This window comes from Aristolochia californica, unplaced genomic scaffold (genome assembly GCF_029961685.1).
Source record: "Aristolochia californica isolate CCGP_79_NKW_82.1479 unplaced genomic scaffold, dmAriCali1.0.hap1 SCAF_7, whole genome shotgun sequence".
Lineage (NCBI taxonomy): Eukaryota > Viridiplantae > Streptophyta > Magnoliopsida > Piperales > Aristolochiaceae > Aristolochia > Aristolochia californica.
The window spans coordinates 1,914,903-1,934,223 of NW_027182268.1; the positions used below are offsets into that span (position 1 = coordinate 1,914,903).

Here is a 19,321-nt window from a genome sequence, read left to right on the forward strand (position 1 = left end):
GGACTTGGCATTGGCTATGTAATGAGATTTGTTTCGAGGATTCTTGGAAGCAAAACGACTAGAAGAGCAGCGACACTGATAGTGGCTGGGGCGGACGATCAGAGGGAGCACATCATCCGATGAAGAAATGTGGAAGAGCAACGACACTTGTTTGCCTGTTTAAGAGAAGTTGGTGTTAAATTTATGAAAAAGAGAAATAATTCATTGACTTGTTGTAATCAGAGTACATAAACCCTTATTTATAATAGATTAAGGTAATAGAGTCCAATTACAATTAAACTACCCTTGTCCCAATTACACCCAAGCTTTAACACTTAAAGATAAGTCTTAGCATAATATAACTCAACATAAATACAAGACTAACATAACTAAAACACCTTTAAACTTAAACTCTTTTGTGACACCTTCTTCCATAGTAATTCTGGATCTGTAAGACTTCTTATTATGAGAGTCATGTAAGAGGTTTTCATATATTCTCTTCAACACTCCTCCTCAAGTTGGAGTTTATAAGTTCAAATTGCAATGAAAAAGATTTTTGGTCTTCAATTTTCTTTGTTGCAAAAAATTCTTTTTAGATGCAAAAACGTCATCTTTTGTGCTCCCCCTTTTTTGAATATTTTTGTCACATTAAAATTACCACAACATATGGAATAAAATATCTCTGTCTTGTACTTCTTCTTTTACTTCTCCCCTTCAAGCTTGGAGGTAATGGTAGTGATCCCAACTTGAACCAAATAACATAAATATAGAAATAAGCTCCTCCATCACGGTGACCCAACCCGGGCACCGACTCTCAAAGGTAGAAATGGATGATAAGTGGGTATTGCTTGTCATTCACAAGACGACGATGAAAGACCCACATATACATATAAAAAGTCTCAATGGACTTAATATATATATACATAAAGAAAGGTAAACCAACCGAAGCAACACACAAGAGGTTGGTCCAAAGGGGTATGTGAGAGTCAAATAAAGGGTGGTAGGAGAAAGGTTGCCAAATAACCAATGGGTAATGGGTAAAGAGGAAGATAAAATGATGAGGCCACCATGTGCTTTATTTTTCTAAGAAATTCAATTTCTGCATCAGACGAACCAATGCCGACAACAACCAACAAATAATGAACCCAAGGCAAGCAACCGATGAGTTCTTCTTCAAAAATATAGTCTCAATCAAAGAGACACAATAGCAACAACGAAAATGGGCCAGTGCCCAAATAACATGTACCACATGTGCAATTGTATTGCAACTGATAACTAGTAAATAATAGAAGTCCTTAAGGGTAATAAGGACACATGAAATAGTCTGCAGAGAATCCATCAGTAAATAAGAAAGTTGTACTAAATAGTATGTTGGAACCGAATAATAATCCAAAATAATAATTCAACCGGAGATAGAGAACCGAGTTGCGTTGAGTCAAATAGTAGACCAATATAGCCAAGTTGCAGAAGAAATAGGTATAAAACTTGGGACTTGGACACGTATAACTGAGGCAGAAAATAAATGGACCGAGTCAGGTTGATCGGATCCGAGTTGACTCGGACTAGGTTGAGCAGAGTTACCTCGGCAAAACATAAGCAAAGTTCGGGTAGGTAGGGTCCGGCGCTCGATTAAATCAAGGAAACTTGATATTCAACAAAATATCTTCTTCTTCCCCATGGCGCCGAATAGAGCGGCGGTTTTAATTTTTATTTTTTTTTGGATTTTGAACTCTCTAAAAGGAAACAAAAACTAGAAAGCAATGATCCAATAGCTCATTCCAGAAATAAGTGGAGAATAAGAGGGTCAGTAGCATAGGTAACTACTGAACCAGAGGTCCCAGAGAATCTTTTCAAAATAAATCAATCTTCCACAAAAAGAGGATGAGAGGCAGCGAAGTTTCCGAGAACCAGTAGAGGAGATATCTTCCAAATTATTAGCCGTAATATCCCGAAGAAGAGAAAATCTTTCTGGAGTACCAGCAATTACGGAGATATAGCAACAACTGAATAATAGCGATGACAGTGGAGATAAGGAAGATTAGCAAGCAATGATCTTTGTGAGTAATAAGCTGCCAATTATGGGAACATATACCACGTGTAATAAGCTGCCAATGATCTTTGCGGGGAGCAAGAAAGCTCAAAAATATTGGAAAAACACCAATCAACAAGCAACTTCGGAGTAGTAAGAATGCCAAAAAGTTATATTCTTCTGTCAGTGTGCAGGATAACAACAGTGGCAACAAGGAGAATTCCATAAATGATGTAGATAAAATTTCCAAAATGGAAATATTTTATCGGATTGCTGGCTGATGGGTGTCTTTCCAAAAAAATGTTGTATGACAGTGGTTTCGATGAAGATGGATGGCAACAAATATGGAGAAGAAAATCCTATCCAAAACAAGTTACATCTTTATGATCTTTCAGTACATGCCAAATATATACAATCCAACCTCTAAAGATAGAGGTCATGCTAGAGTTATGCCATCCAACCTTGGAAGATAGAGGCCATGCCAAAATTATGCCATCCACCCTCAGAAGATACCATTAGATCTTGATTGATGAAACACAAAGATATTCAATGAAAATACATGTCAAATGTAGCAGAACAACAAATTAATGACAGAGTATTGATGCCAAAGTTATTGGATACCGTAGAGTTTAACGGAACTCTCAAAAGTTTTGTTGTTAATGTCTGAAGGCTCGGGATGCAGCAATAGTATATCAGAGAACCAAAGAAAACAGCAGAAAACCAACGACCAGAAGATAGCAGGGCAGCAAATTAAAATGAGAAAAAAATAATAGCAGTAGATTATCCGAGTAAAACAACATTCCGGACTGTAAAACAATATGAAGTAGTTTATCCGAGTAATTGTGGAAGCAAAGAACTGAGCAATAGTAAATAAAATAGAGAACAAGATGATTATCAGATTAAAACTCCGTCAATATATAATATGCAATATTAAAAGCTCAGTATAGAGGTGAAAACGTAAAGCAAACAATGGGTATAGGGACTCAAAAGAGAAAAAAAGGTAGATACGAACCTAAACTGTTAGAGATAATAGATAAAAAAAAAGATCACATTATCTCAGTGGGTTGACCGAGTCAACTCATAGAACCTACTCTGATACCATGTTGAATTTATGGAAAAGAGAAGTACTTCAGTAACTTGTTGTAATCAGAATACATGAACCCCTATTTATAATATAGAAAAATAGTAGAGTCCAATTACAATTAAATTATCCTTGTCCCAATTATACCCAAACTTTAACACTTAAAGATAAGTCTTAGCATAATTAAATAACTCAACATAAATAGAAGACTAACATAACTAAAACTATTCTGTGAGACCTCTTTTTATAAATATTTTGACTCTATAAGACTTCTTATTATGAAAGTCATGTACGAGACTTTCAAATATTCTCTTAAACAATAGGAAAGAGAGAGAGAGAGAGAGAGAGAGAAGAGTGGAGTGATTGAAGTACAAGGAATTCAAACTCTGGTGTATGTGATGTTTCAAATCATTTGTTCTACCATAAAGAAAGGAGAGAGAGAGAGAGAGAGAGAGAGAGAGAGACAGAGAGAGAGAGAGAGGAGAAGGATACTGAACTTGCTCTCCCTTGAGCAACTGAGGAGAAACTTGTCGTTTTGTCTTCACTCTAACTACCTTCTCAATCTTGTATATTTCCCTTAGTAGACAAGGAAACAAGGGGTATGAATGTTTTGGACCTTGAATAGAGTGAGAGAACAGATTAATGAAAATAACCAAGCCGGCCGATCGTGCGTTTGACCCTTCTCATTGCTGACTCCACTTATCATTTTTCCTTTCATTTCAAAACCCAAATCTCTTTCTTTCGGTCACAAGCTTACTAGGAAAGATGCAATGTATATGCTGTGTGGACCATTTGACATAGACTTTCAGGTGCTCAAAGGGAGAAGGCAATGAATGTTTTATGTGTGGTCTATATAACTGCATACCCAACCATTTATTCCACAATAATTATGAAAGGCGACTCTACCAGTCTGATTGAATGCTTCTTTCTCTTTCAATCACTTCATCGAAACACCAAATCTATAAGGATTACTTTTCATTAGCTGTAGAAAAAGAGAGAGAAAAAGGATAACATTTGGGCTTAATGGCAAAGAAATATGCATTGAATGGTCCACTGAACAATTGAGAGCTATGAAAATTATGCTTGGTTTTTCATGGACGAGGATTTAAACCCTTTTTTGGCCAACTTTTAGTAGTTGCCTAGTCCACATCTAAGTCTATTATTCCCAATGTGACCCCCTGAGCATGACCAGTGAAGTTGTGCATGCTTCTATGCCCGGCATAAACTATTGTAGATAGACTCCAATTAGGTCTGAAGTCATGATCGATGACCTCCTCTCACGATGAACCCTTGTCACACCTCTAAATTAACACCTTTGTTATTTTAAGGGTTCATCCACGATTAGGGAATTCTTAATTAAAAGGCACAAAAAATTATCTATTTCAACCCAAAATTATACAAATTATTAATTTTTTATAGAAATATTTTCTTTTGTAGGAAAATAGAGAGGAGAGGGAGCCCCTTCTCTCTTCATCCTATTATCAACCAATGAGAAGAGCAAGAGGATGTAAGCCACTTTCCTTAAGTCTCCTCCTCCTCACCAAGAGAACTTCATCATTTTGAGATGTGCTTAGTGTTGAGAAAAGAAGAGTAGAGAAGAAGGATTGATGTAGAGGTGGTGACTATAGAAGCTAGGAGATGAGATTAGTATGCTCTTAAGTTTATGAAACACCTTTCAATCTTCATTTTTTAGGGTTATGGAGCCAGTTTGTTTGAAGACCCAAGTTCCTTTTTCTCTAAAATAGCAGCCACCTATTCATGTTGGTTGGTTTCCCAAGCAACCTCCAACACTTACCAACTAGATGATTATTCAACCTAGAGTGAGTGCAAATTCTAGTGGCAGACATTCTCTGGATGCTTCTCCAAAAGCACGGCCTCTACCTCTACCTTAGCCTTTTCCTAATTTTTTTTTTTTATCATCTACCTTGAGTACTTAGCCTGATGTCTTAGTAACTTCAACTTTCAGCTCTAGTGATTGGTTGGGATCCAAAGCATCATTGCACATATATCATCGAAAGAAGGTTTTGCAAAAGAAAATCTTGTATTTTCTTTTATTGATGTTATGTAACTTCAACTTTCAGCTCTAGTGACTTGGTTGGCTCGTGCCAATTCTTCTCTTTACCTTTCTTGAACTGCGATGTCTAAGGAGTACGGCTGAGCTAGCTTTCATTCTTGGCAAAAACCTTTGAACTGAGGAAAAAAATCATTGAGATTGTCTCCTTGTTTGGTAATGTAGATAGCTTAGAAAATATCATAGAGCCTTTGTAGAGTAACAGAGTTGAAAGAAAACTTGGCACACATATCCCATATAACTTTTGTAGATTCTTGATGCACATTATTAGGTACAGACATACTATTAATCATCTAACATATCAGCAAAGTATCCTCTTTTAGCCATTTTTTGTAGTTGAGATCTTCCTCATTATAGAGGGAATAGAGTTTATGATCATCCAAGTCACGAGTGATAAGAAATCTTTTGATAAATTGTCGCCTGGAAAGATAATTCGAGACACCTTTTAATGGAATTGTTGTGATCTTAAAAAAAATCATTCTTTGTGAACTCATGAGAATGGGAGGAGTTTTTCAGACAAGTTTAATATTGTCATTGATAAAAAAAAAAATCTTAATCAGATATTGGAAACCCAATTTGTGAAAGAACAAGGGTACCTATTGATGTAGGAGTCAAGATGTAGTAATATAACGCAATCAATAAAAGAAAATCTTTAACAAAAAAGCCAATTGAGTTTGACTGACATTCAACTCGTTTCTAATGTGCCTAAAGTAAGATGATATTGTAATATTTTTTAAAAAAAAACTTGAAAAAAATGCCTCCCTTCTCTTGGACCTCTTTGATCTAGATAGAATGGAGAGAAAGAGGAAAGCTATACCCCCCTCCCCCTTTCTTGTGGAGGTAGGGGAGGAGTGCCTCCATTCTCTCCGCATTAAACTAGAGGTGGGGAGCAAGTTTCTTCCTCTCCTATGACCTCTGTAAGTTGGCCCTGTCCATCAACAGCATGGCAGCGGGAGAACCCTCCCTAGTTCGTTCCTGTAACAGGTGGGAGCCCTCCTTCCTCTCTCTTCTACCTGTAAAAGTTCATGAGAGGGAGAGAGGGAGGGGTCCAGCCCTTCTCACCCGATTTCTTTGGGCGACAGGAAGGATCCCTCCTGCAACTGGATCGCATTGGTGCTAAAAGAGAAGGGAGAATTTCCCGCATGCAGATGACCGGTTTGATTAGATGGGGTTAATCGGTCCACTGATAAAACCAGTAAACTTAAACTGTTCATTTAAACTTTGGCTCAATAAGAGTCTTGTCAGATTATGACCCAGGACTAAGATTAGCAAAAAGAATTTGTACAGATAAGTATCTCAAACCAAACCTCGAACATCCATTTGAGTGGAAAGTCTCATAACCATGTGGGCTTGTAAGCAAGCAATCCAAGGAATGGCACCATCACCTAGGTCAGTTTGTTTTAGAAGTATCTAATTTTTAATTAAACTATAAGGTTTTAATTGAATGAATTAAATTTTCACTTTTTTATTTTAATTTTTTGTCTTATTCATGTTTTAATTAAATTTAAATATTTTTTAATTTTTACCATTTTTATTAAAATATATATATATATAAGTATCTTACATGAATCACATAGCATTCTCACAATTAAAGAATTAATATGATAAATTATTTTATTAGTCTCTTGGTAAGAAATCTCATCCAAAAAGTTTTAGTGACACTAGATCTTTAATAGTTGTTTACTTATTTTAAGTCCAATTTAAAAAAATCACTTTGAATGTAACTGGCACTTGGTAATTTAATTTTACTTTAATATTAGTAATTTTATTTATATTTCACAAAATTCAATCCCGAACCCATAAAAAAACTCCAAAATTCAAACCCAAACCCTTCTCGGCACATCCTTCATGGGTGTGACTAGGTACGTGACAAAGAATTGGCAGACCCCCCACAAAACATTCAAGACACCATCCTCTTGGTGTTTGGGCAAATAGTTGGGAGTTACTACAAGGTCAAGATAAAGAACCTCAGAATGCCTCAGAGGGTGATCATAGAGATTATCACAGATGTCCTCAATTGGAGGAAGGGACCTTTTTTAGGCTCACGACCATCGATATCTTCTAGATGATGGCGATATTCCAAAAGGTACAACTGGACTTTGTTTACTTTATGGTCAATCGGATGGGTGACATAGCCATGAGCTCGAGAATGGATGGTTTACCCTTCACTCAAGAGATCACAGGAGTGGATCTCTTTGATGAGGAGTCAATGGACATCACCAGGAAGCTGTCCATCAGATAAACAAAGGTTGAAAAGTTTATCTTCGCGAAGTGGTGAGGTTAGTGGGAACAAAAGGAGAAGATTCATAGAGAGGTCATCCCATAGCCTGCAACTTCTAGTGATGAGTTTAGTCCACAACCTCCTGTGGATCAATTTGAGTTTGTGAAGAGGAGAAGAATAGAAGAAGGTGCATCATCATCCATGGATCACATCTTTGCCATTGAAGAAGCATTAGATGACATCTGGGCGACCTAAGTAGCTATATATAATAGTCAAGAACAGTTGAAGGCTAGTCAAATAACAATTCAAGAGAGCCAATAGAGAATCGATACCATCCTTAGTTAGCTACCACCTTCAGCTCAGCTACTTCTCCTTGAGACCACTTTTAACTCCCTTAAGTACTTCAAATGCTTGTAAATTTGTATATTTTTATTACTTAAAGCATTGTAGTACATCTTTTGTAATTAATTGACTATATATATGAAATGGCCTTAGATCCAAACCATATTGCATACTCACATGTGCATAAGTTTTTATATTTTGAATATGATAAAAAAAAATGGAAGAAAAAGTTAAAAAATTGGACTTAGATTTCTTAGGCACACAAAAATTGTAAATTAACACTTAAAAGAACTAAATTATACTACACAACGATTAAGGGGGAGCATATGACAACATTGTAAATTAAATCAGCTCCAAACCTTAGGGAAGGGAAGTGCATATTTTTGTTTTTTCAAAGTTAGGTTTTGTCATCATAAAAAAAGGGGGAGATTGTTGACCATAGGTTGACTCTCTTATTACTTTTGATAATAATAAAACTTAATAGATCTAACAATTTGTGAAACCAAGTATTTCAGATAGTTTACCTTTAAGAGTCAATGTATCTCAAGGTCTAAAGCTTTAAAACGATCAAACCTACTCAAGACCTCAAGCATCATTGGAGTCTCTTGAAGAAGCACCCACAAGTAAGAAGACTAGAGTTCAAATGTAAAGTCATATGTCAAAACTCAGTCACAAATGTATGAGAGAATTCTTAAACTCTTTTTTTTTAGTATAATAGTGAATATGGAGTTTGAGGTCATACATTGCATATAAACATGTTTAAGAACTTCATATACATCTCTTACAATATGTTAAAGCACTTAAACAAAATCATTCTCATGTTTTTAACATCAACTTCATTGAACTAGTACTGAAATGATCAAACAACCTCTGTCAATGATTGGTCATCCAAGAGTGTGTAGGCCAAAACTATAAAGCATGATCGATCAACCAAAGTAGATAGATCGATCATCTAGAACATTGTCATATCATACTATAGCGCATGATCGATCATCCCATTTGAATTAATCGATCAATATTGTTCAGGCAATTTTTTTTTACATGGAATGATCAATCATCCTACCTAATTGATCAATCAGACAGAATATTGCCATTCAAGGACATAAAGTATGATCGATCATAAAAAAATCATTGATTGATTATATTTGTATTACACAACCAGAGAGAATTCTGATTGATCGATCATCCCTTGGCAATGATCGGATGATCGATCAACTTAACTTTTGAGGACCAATGGTAACATATTGATTGATCAACCTATCGATTAATAAGTCATATTTTAATACAAAAAAGCCATATATAATCAATTGATCAATCAATTACTTTATAATGATCAATCAATCACTTTACAATGATCAATCATTCAATGTACTGATTTTAGCAAACGGGGTAAAAAACTGCTAGTTTGTTTGGGAAAGTTTTAAATACCCCATGCATAGAGAAGTTAATAAAAATTTATTACAATACCTTTGAGCATTTACTCTCAAACTTGAAAAACTTCTCAAAAGTGTTTTAGAGTGAAAGGGTGAGCCTCATCCTTGAAAATTCCACTACTATTTCCTTTCATTTCCTTGTATTGCATTCTAGACAAACTCCCTCACTCCATATTGTACTGCTAAAGAAGTGGAACCTTGAATCTCTTAAGGAGAATGAACTCACCAAGCAAAGGGTGTAAGTTTTTTTTTTCTATTTGTTAAAGGTTCATCCAGGACTTATTCAATCTAGATAGAAAGAGTCAAGTAGAACTAGAATCTAGCACCAATTACTTGGGGAGATTGTGATTGTAAAAGACATATTTTGAGCTACACGTAGCTTAAAGAGAGCCAAAATCTCTTTGTAAAAATTCCAACTATTAGAGCTTTAAAATAGAGGAATTTCCCAAACAAGGGTTATTGGGTAGTGAATACCATTAGCGGTATATTGATACCAAAAATTATTTTTGTGTTGTGGTGTATGAATGTTTATTTTCTATTGAAATTGCAAATTTGCATGATACTTTATTTAGAGGTCTTACATCGCTTTTATTTTGAAATACTCAATTCAAACGGGCGAGACTACCGGGACCTTGGAGGAGGTCAAGCCAGCAAAACCGGCGAGAGAGAGACTATCCGAGACTATCCGACACCGCCGACGACCAATCTCAATCCAAAACCACACAATTTTTCAACATCTGTTTTTCTGCGGCTACCCGTTTTCCTCCCTTCAACGCATAATCAAGAGATTCATGGACTTTCACCGATCTCGTTTTACAAAAATGAGGATCAGCTTTCTGTAATATTCATCTCTAGATCTCTCAAAAGTTCGTCCAAAATCAGCTTTGTCTGGTTTGGCAATTTATAGCTTCTTATAAAACTCTTCAAATCCTCAACGCTAGTGCGGATGTCACGCTGGGCAAGAATCCTGCAGAGAAAAGCAAAGAATACCAAGAAAATTAGGCTCCGCATGAAACTAGTAGTTTTTCGCTTCAACTCTTCTCTTCCTTTAAGACTGAAATTTATTTCGATCAGTGAAAAGGAAATGAAACGGAAAATCGAATCGATTTTGACACTGAAATAGTTTTTGGGCACACCCGTTAAGCTTGCAAGCGAGGAGGGAATTGGCAAAGTGTTCAGCTGTGCGCAGATTAAGACTCTCACAGAGTCTTATGTGGCTTTTCTGAAGATAATATTTCTGGTTTTGTGTTTCAGCGAGGTAGAAATCTGAAGCGTATGGAAGGAACTTTGTTACAATTCTTTTGTTAAGCTTCATCTGGCATCTGATCTTCGATTCCTGGGCTTGTTTTCGTTGCCCCTCGTTCACATAAAAAATAGCCGATCTATGATGTGTATCAACACCAAAGTTCTGCCCGGAAGACCTTCAACTGGTCATTCAGAGAAATTAAGAAAAAACAGAACAAACTAACGATGTCAAGATGGATTTCCGGAAGTTACCAAATATTCTTTATTCGTTGGATCGTGGCTTTCCCAGAAAGCATTGGAGACCGATTTGAAGGAAATCTTTCGCTTGTCGTAGCACACTCTGACAGCTTCGCAATGGCCTGTGACATTCTCAATCACCTGAATGAAAAACGAAATCGATCACGGGAGGAGGGACATGAAGCTACCCATATGATCAGGCTTTCGACCATGAATTCAAGTTTCATATCTCTCTCACCTCTCTGTGAGTAGGCTTCTTCAAGGTGCCTCCGCAATAACTTGTTGCCGTCTTGACTACTCCATCTATGCGCCCAAAAGCAGCTTCGAGGTTCCAGAAGTCACCTGTAATTGCCGGAACCACATTCAGAGCAGAGCCAGAATCAGTACGATATAGTAGTTCCCTCAATAACCCAGAAAAGAAAGAAAAAAGCAGAAGAATAATCAACTTCGAATTTACCTCCTGCAAAGACGCCCTCTTCCAGGAACTCCACAGGATGATCATTACAAGGGACACTCGAACTGCCGAATTCTGAAGGATCGATTTTAGGCTTGGAAAGCAGTGTATACATCTTGAAAACTGGTATATTTTGTCTTCTTCACTAATCACTACTGCTTTTATGCTCTTTTATGGCAGTTTGTGGGCATGAAGTCGAAAATTCACATACAGAATGGGCATCTGTCAGCCTTCGAATACTTCTCTTTCTTCTTATCTGCAACCTTTTATGGGTTAGAAAGACGATGACTGAGAATACTCTTGTCGGCAAGTATCGTCTCGGGGTATATTAAATTGCAGAAAGGAACAGAAAGATTGAAAACGCCGGCCTTGGGGAATCTATCATTCTTTTCTGTAATAGATGTTACTCCATTCAATCTCGTGACAGATCCATTCATCAAAGCATTTACCCAGAAAAAAACGTCTGATGTTTTGCGCGTAATCTGCACTGGAATCCTCTAATGGCTTGTTGACTTTAAATTCCGATTTCATGGGTATTATTACTTGATTGTTCTGAACGCAAGGTTTGAACTTTGAATAAAATTACGCGAAAATGCCGTTTGATTGAGGAAGAATACCAGAATGAGGGTGCAATTATATGAATTTTGTGATTTATATCAAAATTAAGCAGCAGAAAAGCTGTTAGCGTCTCGTTGGCTTGGCCTGCGTAATTCCTTTTTCAATTGCTCAGTGGTCCCTTGAATTCAGTAAAGGTTAATGAAACTTTGGTCGCACCTGCTTGCTTTTTATGGGCGTTCGTCAATGCATGTCTCAATCGTCGTCTTTTGCCTTCATACTTGTTCACTTTTTGAGTCCAGTTTCTGGATTTTCGAGGTCTAGTCTCTGGATTCTAGTTCCTCCAAACCAATCCCAAACAGATGCCAGACAAGATAGCGATTATCCTGCAGATGGATCAAATTAAGAATTACGGAAAGAACATACGAAATCCGCCCTGAAATCGTAGAGAAATTCTCTAAATCGATTCACAATATCATTCAACTTCTCCAGAGAAACCTCTAAACAACCTTTTAAACACATTCAACGCCCCCGACAAGCCCGGGCTGCAACTTAGGATAACACGAACCCGAACCCTAAGAATTATGGTCCAACCCGGGTTCAATACAAAAGATCCTATTACGAATCCGAGTAAATATCCGCATATGGGTCCGACTCCAACTAAAGATCCTAGTAAAGATCCGACTATTTATATCGATCCGATTAAAGATCCGAATATATACGCGCATTAGATATTCTCGCCTGCATCAGTTTCCTCAGGTTAGAAAGAACTCGCCCTCGAGTTCATAATAGCTTCAGCGGAACCAAAAAACGAAGAACACAAGGGTGAGACATGAAAAACATCACAAACCCACTCTTTTTGTTTACAAAGGTAAGAAATCCGGTGCATTCTTAACTAGGAATGTTGCTGATTTTGCTTATGACTTGGAAGGCAAGTCCAAAATCTGGATTCTCTTTGAATTACTTGCTATTTTGAGATTGCATCACATACACTCTTTGGTTGCTTGTGTGTTAATCTAAACAAAGGTGGTGGTTATTTGATTCTTTGATTAATATTTCATGGCTGAAGACATTGGTTTTAATATAGCTGTTAAATCTACTCAAAATCACTAAAATTCCTCTTAAAGGATTATCGAACTACTTAAGTTGGTCTCAATCTGTTAAACATTTTCTCACCAATTGTGATTTGTTGAGCCATTTCAATAAGCCTCCTCCTCTCGTGGGTGAGGAAGATAACATATACACAAAGTGGCTTAAATAATAATTTTTTATGATTTTGTTAATTAAATAACAGTTTTTTAGCCGTTTGTGTATATGATTACTCGACCTCTGGCTGCTGCATCTAGATCGAGGACTCAGATGGCTGGGCAGTGTAGACTTGATCGTCCTCCAGTGCCAACTCGGACGGACGTTCAATAGGTGGTGCCGGGTGGCTACATACGGTGCGTTCATCGGAAAAAAGAGAAGATAACGGTGGAGAACGGAGGAAGAAAAATCCAAGGCTAGAAATTGGAACGAAAAGAGAAAAAAACCAAGAAGTGACTCTCCAGTCTCCTCCGTCCAGAGTGGCGGGCGAAGTTCACTCGAGGACACGTAGTGTGGAAGGGTAGAGTGAGAGTTGTGGTCGAGGGAGGTGTCGGTGGCAGTAGTGGTGAGAAATCAAAGAGGAAAACATTCCTGTGGAATTCATCGACGCCAGACACGTTAAAATTTTCCGGAGAGTAGGGGCCAAAATGAGGACAATCTTGAGTCAATGGCGGAGAATGCGGGTGCAAGCGACTGAATACGTCCTGCATTAACCTGATCGCATGATTGTTAAGTTGTTTTGCTTAAAAATTAAAACAAAAACAAAATAGTCTTATATTCAAAAACTAAGGAGAATATAAGGAAGAAAATATTTTCACCATGTTTTACATAAGACAAGTATTTATAGCTTACAAATACATAAGATAGTTATCGGTTATCTCTATCATACAAGATAAAAATTATCTTTGAAACTATAGATAAGTATTATCCGTTATCTCTACCATGCCTCTGCAAAATAGAGCTCCAAGATTAGAGTTCAATCTTGGTTAAGCGTATTCATGGAAGCGGTTTGGTGAGAGCATTTGGATAAGTGCCACTCTTAACTTATTTTTGAATGAAGTAGTAATCCAAAACTATATATTTTATGCGAGAGTGAAATACTGGATTGTAGCATAGATTTATAGCACCGACATTGTCATTTGAAGTAACAACAAAGTCATTTGATGAATAATTTTAGGTTAATATCATATGTATGTCTGTATTAATTGAAATTGTGTCATTAGGATTGTATTAGGGTAATTGATGGATATCATATCAAAGTCCACATCCCGTTCGATCAACAAGTAAGATTTTGGAACATAAAAGGGTTTTCTCTTACATAATGCAATGTCAACATGTACATTTGACATGCAATTCACTTATGTACTCGTTGGATTGGAGAGATCAACAGTTGATTTACGTATATAGAAGTCAACATTGATGAGACGAGATAAAGCCTGGGTACTTGAAGGTAAATAATATTTATTTACTTAGTATTTTTATCAATTATTATTTTTAATTAATTCACGTGAAATATATCTTCTATTGTAGGTAAATATTATTTAGTGGATGTTGGTTATACAAATCTTCTAGGTTTTGGCTCTCTATCGAGGCACTCGTTGTCATTTGCAATAATTTGGAAATAACCCTCCAACAATTGAGAGAGAATTGTTCAACCGAAGGCACTCATTTTTGAGGACTAGTATTGAGCGCCCTTTTGGGGCTTTAAAAGTTTGATTTGAAATATTGAAAGATTCCTCCATTTATTTTTTATATTAAGGTAAAAATTGTAATTGCTTGTTGTATAATTTACAATTATATACGCATAGAGAATTATATCGATATCTTTGAAAATGAAGAAGATGATTCAAGTGATGAGTCTTGTGGAGAAGATGATGAGAGTGATGAGTCTAGTGGAGAAGATGATGAAGATAGTGATGATTTTGTGGATGATGATAACCAGCAAAGAAATATTCAGATAAACTTGCAGTACAATCCTCAAAAGCATGACATTTTTTAGATTTGTTAGCAACTCAGATGTGGCATAGTTATATTTTAATGAATATGAACATTTAGGTTGTATTTCAGAGGTACTAACTTGATTGTTTTATATTAAACATTTTGTACTTGTGTTGTACTTGTGCTAATTGATCACGAATTATTTTTTATATTAAATATTTAAATGTTTACTTTTAAAAATCTAAATTAAGTATTTTTAAAAAAGAAAATATTTTATCATGACTTTAAAATTATTCACCTCAAATACCCTCTATCAAAATATTTTTATAATAAAGTACCCTATTTTGTTTATTTATATATTCGTGATTTTTAATATTATATTTAATTACTAATTTAAGAGAAATAATTTAGATTTTTATGACAATAAGGATTTAATCAAGCATATAGACATTATAAAAAGTAAACATCTTCCTATGGTATTTTATTTTCTATTTTTTATAATTATTTAAATTAATATATTCATTTTACTTTGTAATTATTTTACTAATTTAGACTAAACTAAAATCTATCTTATTTTATTACTAAAATATCCTATTTATTTATTTATTTATTATATTAATGACTTTTAATATTTATTAAATTACTAATTAAATTAGCACGCCAAGGGGTTCCTTCCTCGTTGCTTTCATATTCAAATGAAAGGCAATTTGAACTGCAGCTTAGGGGAGAACGGGCATCTGGTTCTACTTACAAAGATGCCTCCGTTTGTTCTTAAATTACATATTTTTTTACTAGAAACTGTACATTCGCAATGGGCAAGTGACCATTCTCTTGAAGATCATCAACAATAAGAGAAAACTAATTCCAAAAGGGGTGAGATTGCCTCTTCTCATGCAGAAGCACAGAGGGCGTCCGCTTCCTGTCGAAAAACATAATAAAACTCGGTCTCTTAATTTCCAGAGAAGAAAAAGCGACAGGGATGAGGGTTTGTGTTTGTGTTTGAATCATCATCAGAGCCCGAGTCAAACATATTGAATAAGTGGCCAGCCTCTGTGATCGTTGCTGCCGGAGTAGTAACCAAATTTTGATTCCATTCGCTATACTCCAGATGCAAGTTGCTGTTCGGAAGGGATGGCAGCTCAAAGATTCCTCCGTCACCCACTCCGAGTTGTTGATTAATCTGTATAATCTCACGATGAGACTCGCCAAGCATCCGTTGTGCCATCAATTCGTCTGAACGGATCGCCATTTATAAGAAAAACTGGTATCGAATCGACGCTTTAAATTTTTTAATCGAAAGAAATTCAATTTGGTAATGAGAAGATGTACCCACTTTGAGATAAAGCGTTGAGACCCAGAACTCGATCTACTTCCTCCAGCATCTCCCACTGCTCGTATGCGTCTAAAACCATCCGATCTACGTAGGTCTGAAGATTTTCATGTTAGTTTCTGATATATTACGGAAGCTTATGGTGATGAGACTGGTGAAAGGGGGGATTTGAATTCATACTTTTTGCAGCGGATTGAGAGCAGTCACTGGGTAAACATGGTCGTCGAACATGGCACCTACGACTTGGCAGATTGGAGTCAACAAGAGTTTGTAAGGGCCATGTTTGTGCAAGTAGAGCTTGTTCCCCAAATCACAGGTGACTGCGTGTTTCATCGTCCTTTCCCACGTCTTATCGGACATCCCCATACCCAGAATCTGCAAATAGAGATTTGTCACGAACGACTGTAGTTTTGAATAATCTGATTGGGAGAAAAAAAGGTTGAGATTTATGGCTGAGCTTACCCTCCTCAGATTGAATTGATCCACCACCCAGGCCTTCAAGAACAGTTGTACAGTATGAATGCCTTCGGCTGCGAGCTTCTTATGGAAAGCGCCACCTTTGCCGATCCTCTCCAACCTCCAGACGTCATCGTTTAGAGACGGTGGGTAATGCTTCCTGTACACTGCGAAATGTTAAAGATCGTGTCAGTCTAAAACGTTAAAATTCATGGCGGATACCCCAAGAAATAATTTACAAAACCTTGTTCTTATCTTATCAGACCAATAAAACCTTCAAAAAGCAAGGTCAATTCGCAGGAGAGCCACGCAAATTGGGTTAGAATGGACCACGACTGGCCTTGGTCTTCCTTAATTGGATTCTAGTGCGTCTCCATCACATACAGAAAGGCGATAAGGGATATCTGGAAAGGCAGATTTTTTACCCTTACATGGGCCCTTGCTGCATCGTGGGAGATGATGACCTTTTTCTGTCTAATGAACCTATTTGTTCAGAAAGGTTTTCAAGATTCTCTATTAATTCGTGCCCTGAAACCCTTAAAACCGTTCATCAATGGATTATCTGGTAGAACACAGAAGAAGGATCATAAAAGTAACTTACATTCTCCACGATGATCTTTAACCTGAAACGCTTCCGTCTTTGCTTCTTTGATTATCACCTCCATTGAAGTCCCAGGAGCAAGTCTGGCGCCAATTCTAAAGGTTCGGCTTCGGATCCAACTAGAGTTGTCAGTGAACTCGATATCTCCAACGAAACAGAAACCATCTCGGACGGTCAACTGCACGTCTCCGGTGAGTAAAGGTCGTCTCCCCTCTCGTTCTTTCACGATGTTGCTGTTGAATTCCTCACATGTCCAGTTTTCACTGTTATCACCGGTAAAGTCCCCGTCGAGCACAACCAGCTCGATTTTAACGGAACTGGGGAGAGTGACTCCGGTCGCCCGATCGTCACTGGTATCAATTAGCTGAATCTGCAGTGGGTTGTTGTCCTCATCTTCGATCTTGGTGCTGGTGAAGATAGGGAGTGAGAGCTTTTTGGTGAAGATGAGCTGCAAGGTGGATGATTCAACTGCTTGCAGCTTGAAAGAAGGCGATCTGGAATCCCAAATTAAGAACCATTACAGTTTCTTACAAGTAAGAAGCTCATAGTAAGAAGATCATGGTTAAATAGTGTTTACCATACCTAACAAATGTCCGAGCCACACGATTTATACTGCGCTCCAGCTCCTCTTTCATCTGAAACATAAAATTAGCGATTAAATAGGAGATTAAACAAGAAAGTATGAAGTCTCGGAAGTCTAATATAAGCTTCGTTTTCGTGTTCCCTCCCTTCTGAAGAAAATTGAGCTCACATAAAATATCCAAGAATCTTTCTTTCTTCATTGTTTACACCACAGATTACCCAAGTCAATGGTACCGATGCAGAAGGAGTGGGTAGGAGATTAACTTAATAGATTAATTAATCACTTCAGGAAACGAACAGATCTCATTGATTACTAATAGAACTGACTCAACCGAGAAAAGTAAGAACTATCTTTATTCATTAATGAGTAGAGAAGAGGTAGGTAATTAAGGCTTAGTCATCTTTCCACTTTGATTGACGCAATTATGCTATCAGCATTGAAGCCTTAGGTGATGTAATAAATTTGGAAGTGAATACAAAAAAAAAAAAAAAAAAAAAGTCGAATCAGCCTGCGAGAGATATTTCCATTGGAATATAGAAAAGTAGAGTTTGAGAATGCAAAAAATGGAAGATCAGTTCCGGTTTATTATGAAACTTCAAAATAGCTTATGAATCGAGATTCAACCTACCACTTTCCGAAGCAGCGGTTCCAAGGCCGAGCTAGAAAAGCTTTCAAAAGATTTCAGCAGTATCGCTTCTCTAACCACACTGTCAAAAGTTGAGAAACAAGAATTGTATCAGTATTTCGTTATGATTTTCTCTTGCTCAACCACAGCAGAAGAAAAACTCTAAAAGGGCTTGGAAAGATTCTGTAACAAGAACACAAAAGTGAAACTGTGGATATATGAAAACCGATAGTTTATAACAACAGGAAATTGAAAAAACAAAAAAAAAATTAAGTACGATCCCAGAAAACGATCAATTCGGGGGGAACTTCTCCTCTTTTTGTCGATTCTTTCCCTAAAGAAAGTAATCGTTTTTAATGAAGATACAGGTGCAGGTGACAAAACTTCAAATCAAGGATCATGAAACACGAGAAGATCAGAAAGATATAGAGTCCGTCCGATCAGCACATGAGAACAGAAGGAAAGGGAGAACAAAACAAAAGAAAGCGAATCCCTAAAGAGAGTTCATAGAGATACGAACGTCGAGAAAGAGGGTGTAGTTCTCATCCGTTTTTCCTCTCGTTTGTCAGAGTCGGAGTTAGAGTCATGGAGAAACCTCTTGGCAGCCATTTTTGGTGAAGATGTGGGGAGAGCTTTAGTAAGCAAATTGATGGGAGGAGGAGAGGATTTAAATGGCAGAACGCCCTTCTTAAATGGGCAGCTATAGGAGCCGAACGAGACACTGGAGAGGATTAAAAAAAAGAAAAACCAGAAGAGAAGGTTCACGGAAGGATTGAGGAAAGGACGCGGTAAGAGGCAGGAGTAAAATGACCTCGATGAAGATGATGTAACGACGGTAACGTCATGGTTATGGTCAAATCCTGCCTGCCCTGCGTTCTGCTTACGGCTTTTGTGTGATTGCACTGTTCGTTGCTTTCGCCAGTTCGGGTACAAAGGCATAGGTGGCGCACCCGCGGTCACTTTTATTTGTCTTAATGCTGCATGAATGTGTAATATATCTAAAAATGGTGTGACATATTATTGGATATTAAATTTGACTCGAATCAAAAAAATAT

At 37.0% G+C, this 19,321-nt stretch overlaps 2 protein-coding genes across 2 annotated transcripts; both read right to left on the reverse strand.

Annotated features, from left to right (window-relative positions):
• Positions 1-9,696: 9,696 nt before the first annotated feature.
• On the reverse strand, positions 9,697-11,207 carry LOC137935854 (uncharacterized). The gene is made up of 5 exons (XM_068780239.1): positions 11,096-11,207; positions 10,877-10,980; positions 10,654-10,779; positions 10,293-10,564; positions 9,697-10,123 (listed from the first exon to the last, which is right to left on the reverse strand). The coding sequence occupies exons 1-5, from the start codon at positions 11,205-11,207 to the stop codon at positions 9,985-9,987; spliced, it is 753 nt and encodes a 250-aa protein (XP_068636340.1). The 3' UTR covers positions 9,697-9,984.
• Positions 11,208-15,596: 4,389 nt separating this feature from the next.
• LOC137936182 (protein SAR DEFICIENT 1-like) lies at positions 15,597-18,875 on the reverse strand. The gene is made up of 8 exons (XM_068780746.1): positions 18,787-18,875; positions 18,270-18,348; positions 17,641-17,693; positions 17,059-17,552; positions 16,464-16,624; positions 16,182-16,376; positions 16,005-16,098; positions 15,597-15,904 (listed from the first exon to the last, which is right to left on the reverse strand). Exons 1-8 carry the CDS (start codon positions 18,873-18,875, stop codon positions 15,621-15,623), a joined length of 1,449 nt encoding a protein of 482 aa, XP_068636847.1. The 3' UTR covers positions 15,597-15,620.
• Between the last annotated feature and the right edge of the window lie 446 nt (positions 18,876-19,321).

Excerpts from the sequence above, each read along its gene's own strand:
- LOC137935854 (XM_068780239.1), bottom strand. The coding sequence starts at position 11,207 with ATGTATACACTGCTTTCCAAGCCTAAAATCGATCCTTCAGAATTCGGC. Across the intron at positions 10,780-10,876 it reads AGAAGCCTACTCACAGAGAG|GTGATTGAGAATGTCACAGG; the intron begins GTGAGAGAGATA and ends TTTTTCATTCAG. Across the intron at positions 10,124-10,292 it reads CTCGCTTGCAAGCTTAACGG|GATTCTTGCCCAGCGTGACA; the intron begins GTGTGCCCAAAA and ends TTTTCTCTGCAG.
- LOC137936182 (XM_068780746.1), bottom strand. The coding sequence starts at position 18,875 with ATGGCTGCCAAGAGGTTTCTCCATGACTCTAACTCCGACTCTGACAAA. Across the intron at positions 16,625-17,058 it reads TAAAGATCATCGTGGAGAAT|TGTACAGGAAGCATTACCCA; the intron begins GTAAGTTACTTT and ends AACATTTCGCAG. Across the intron at positions 16,377-16,463 it reads ATCAATTCAATCTGAGGAGG|ATTCTGGGTATGGGGATGTC; the intron begins GTAAGCTCAGCC and ends CTCTATTTGCAG.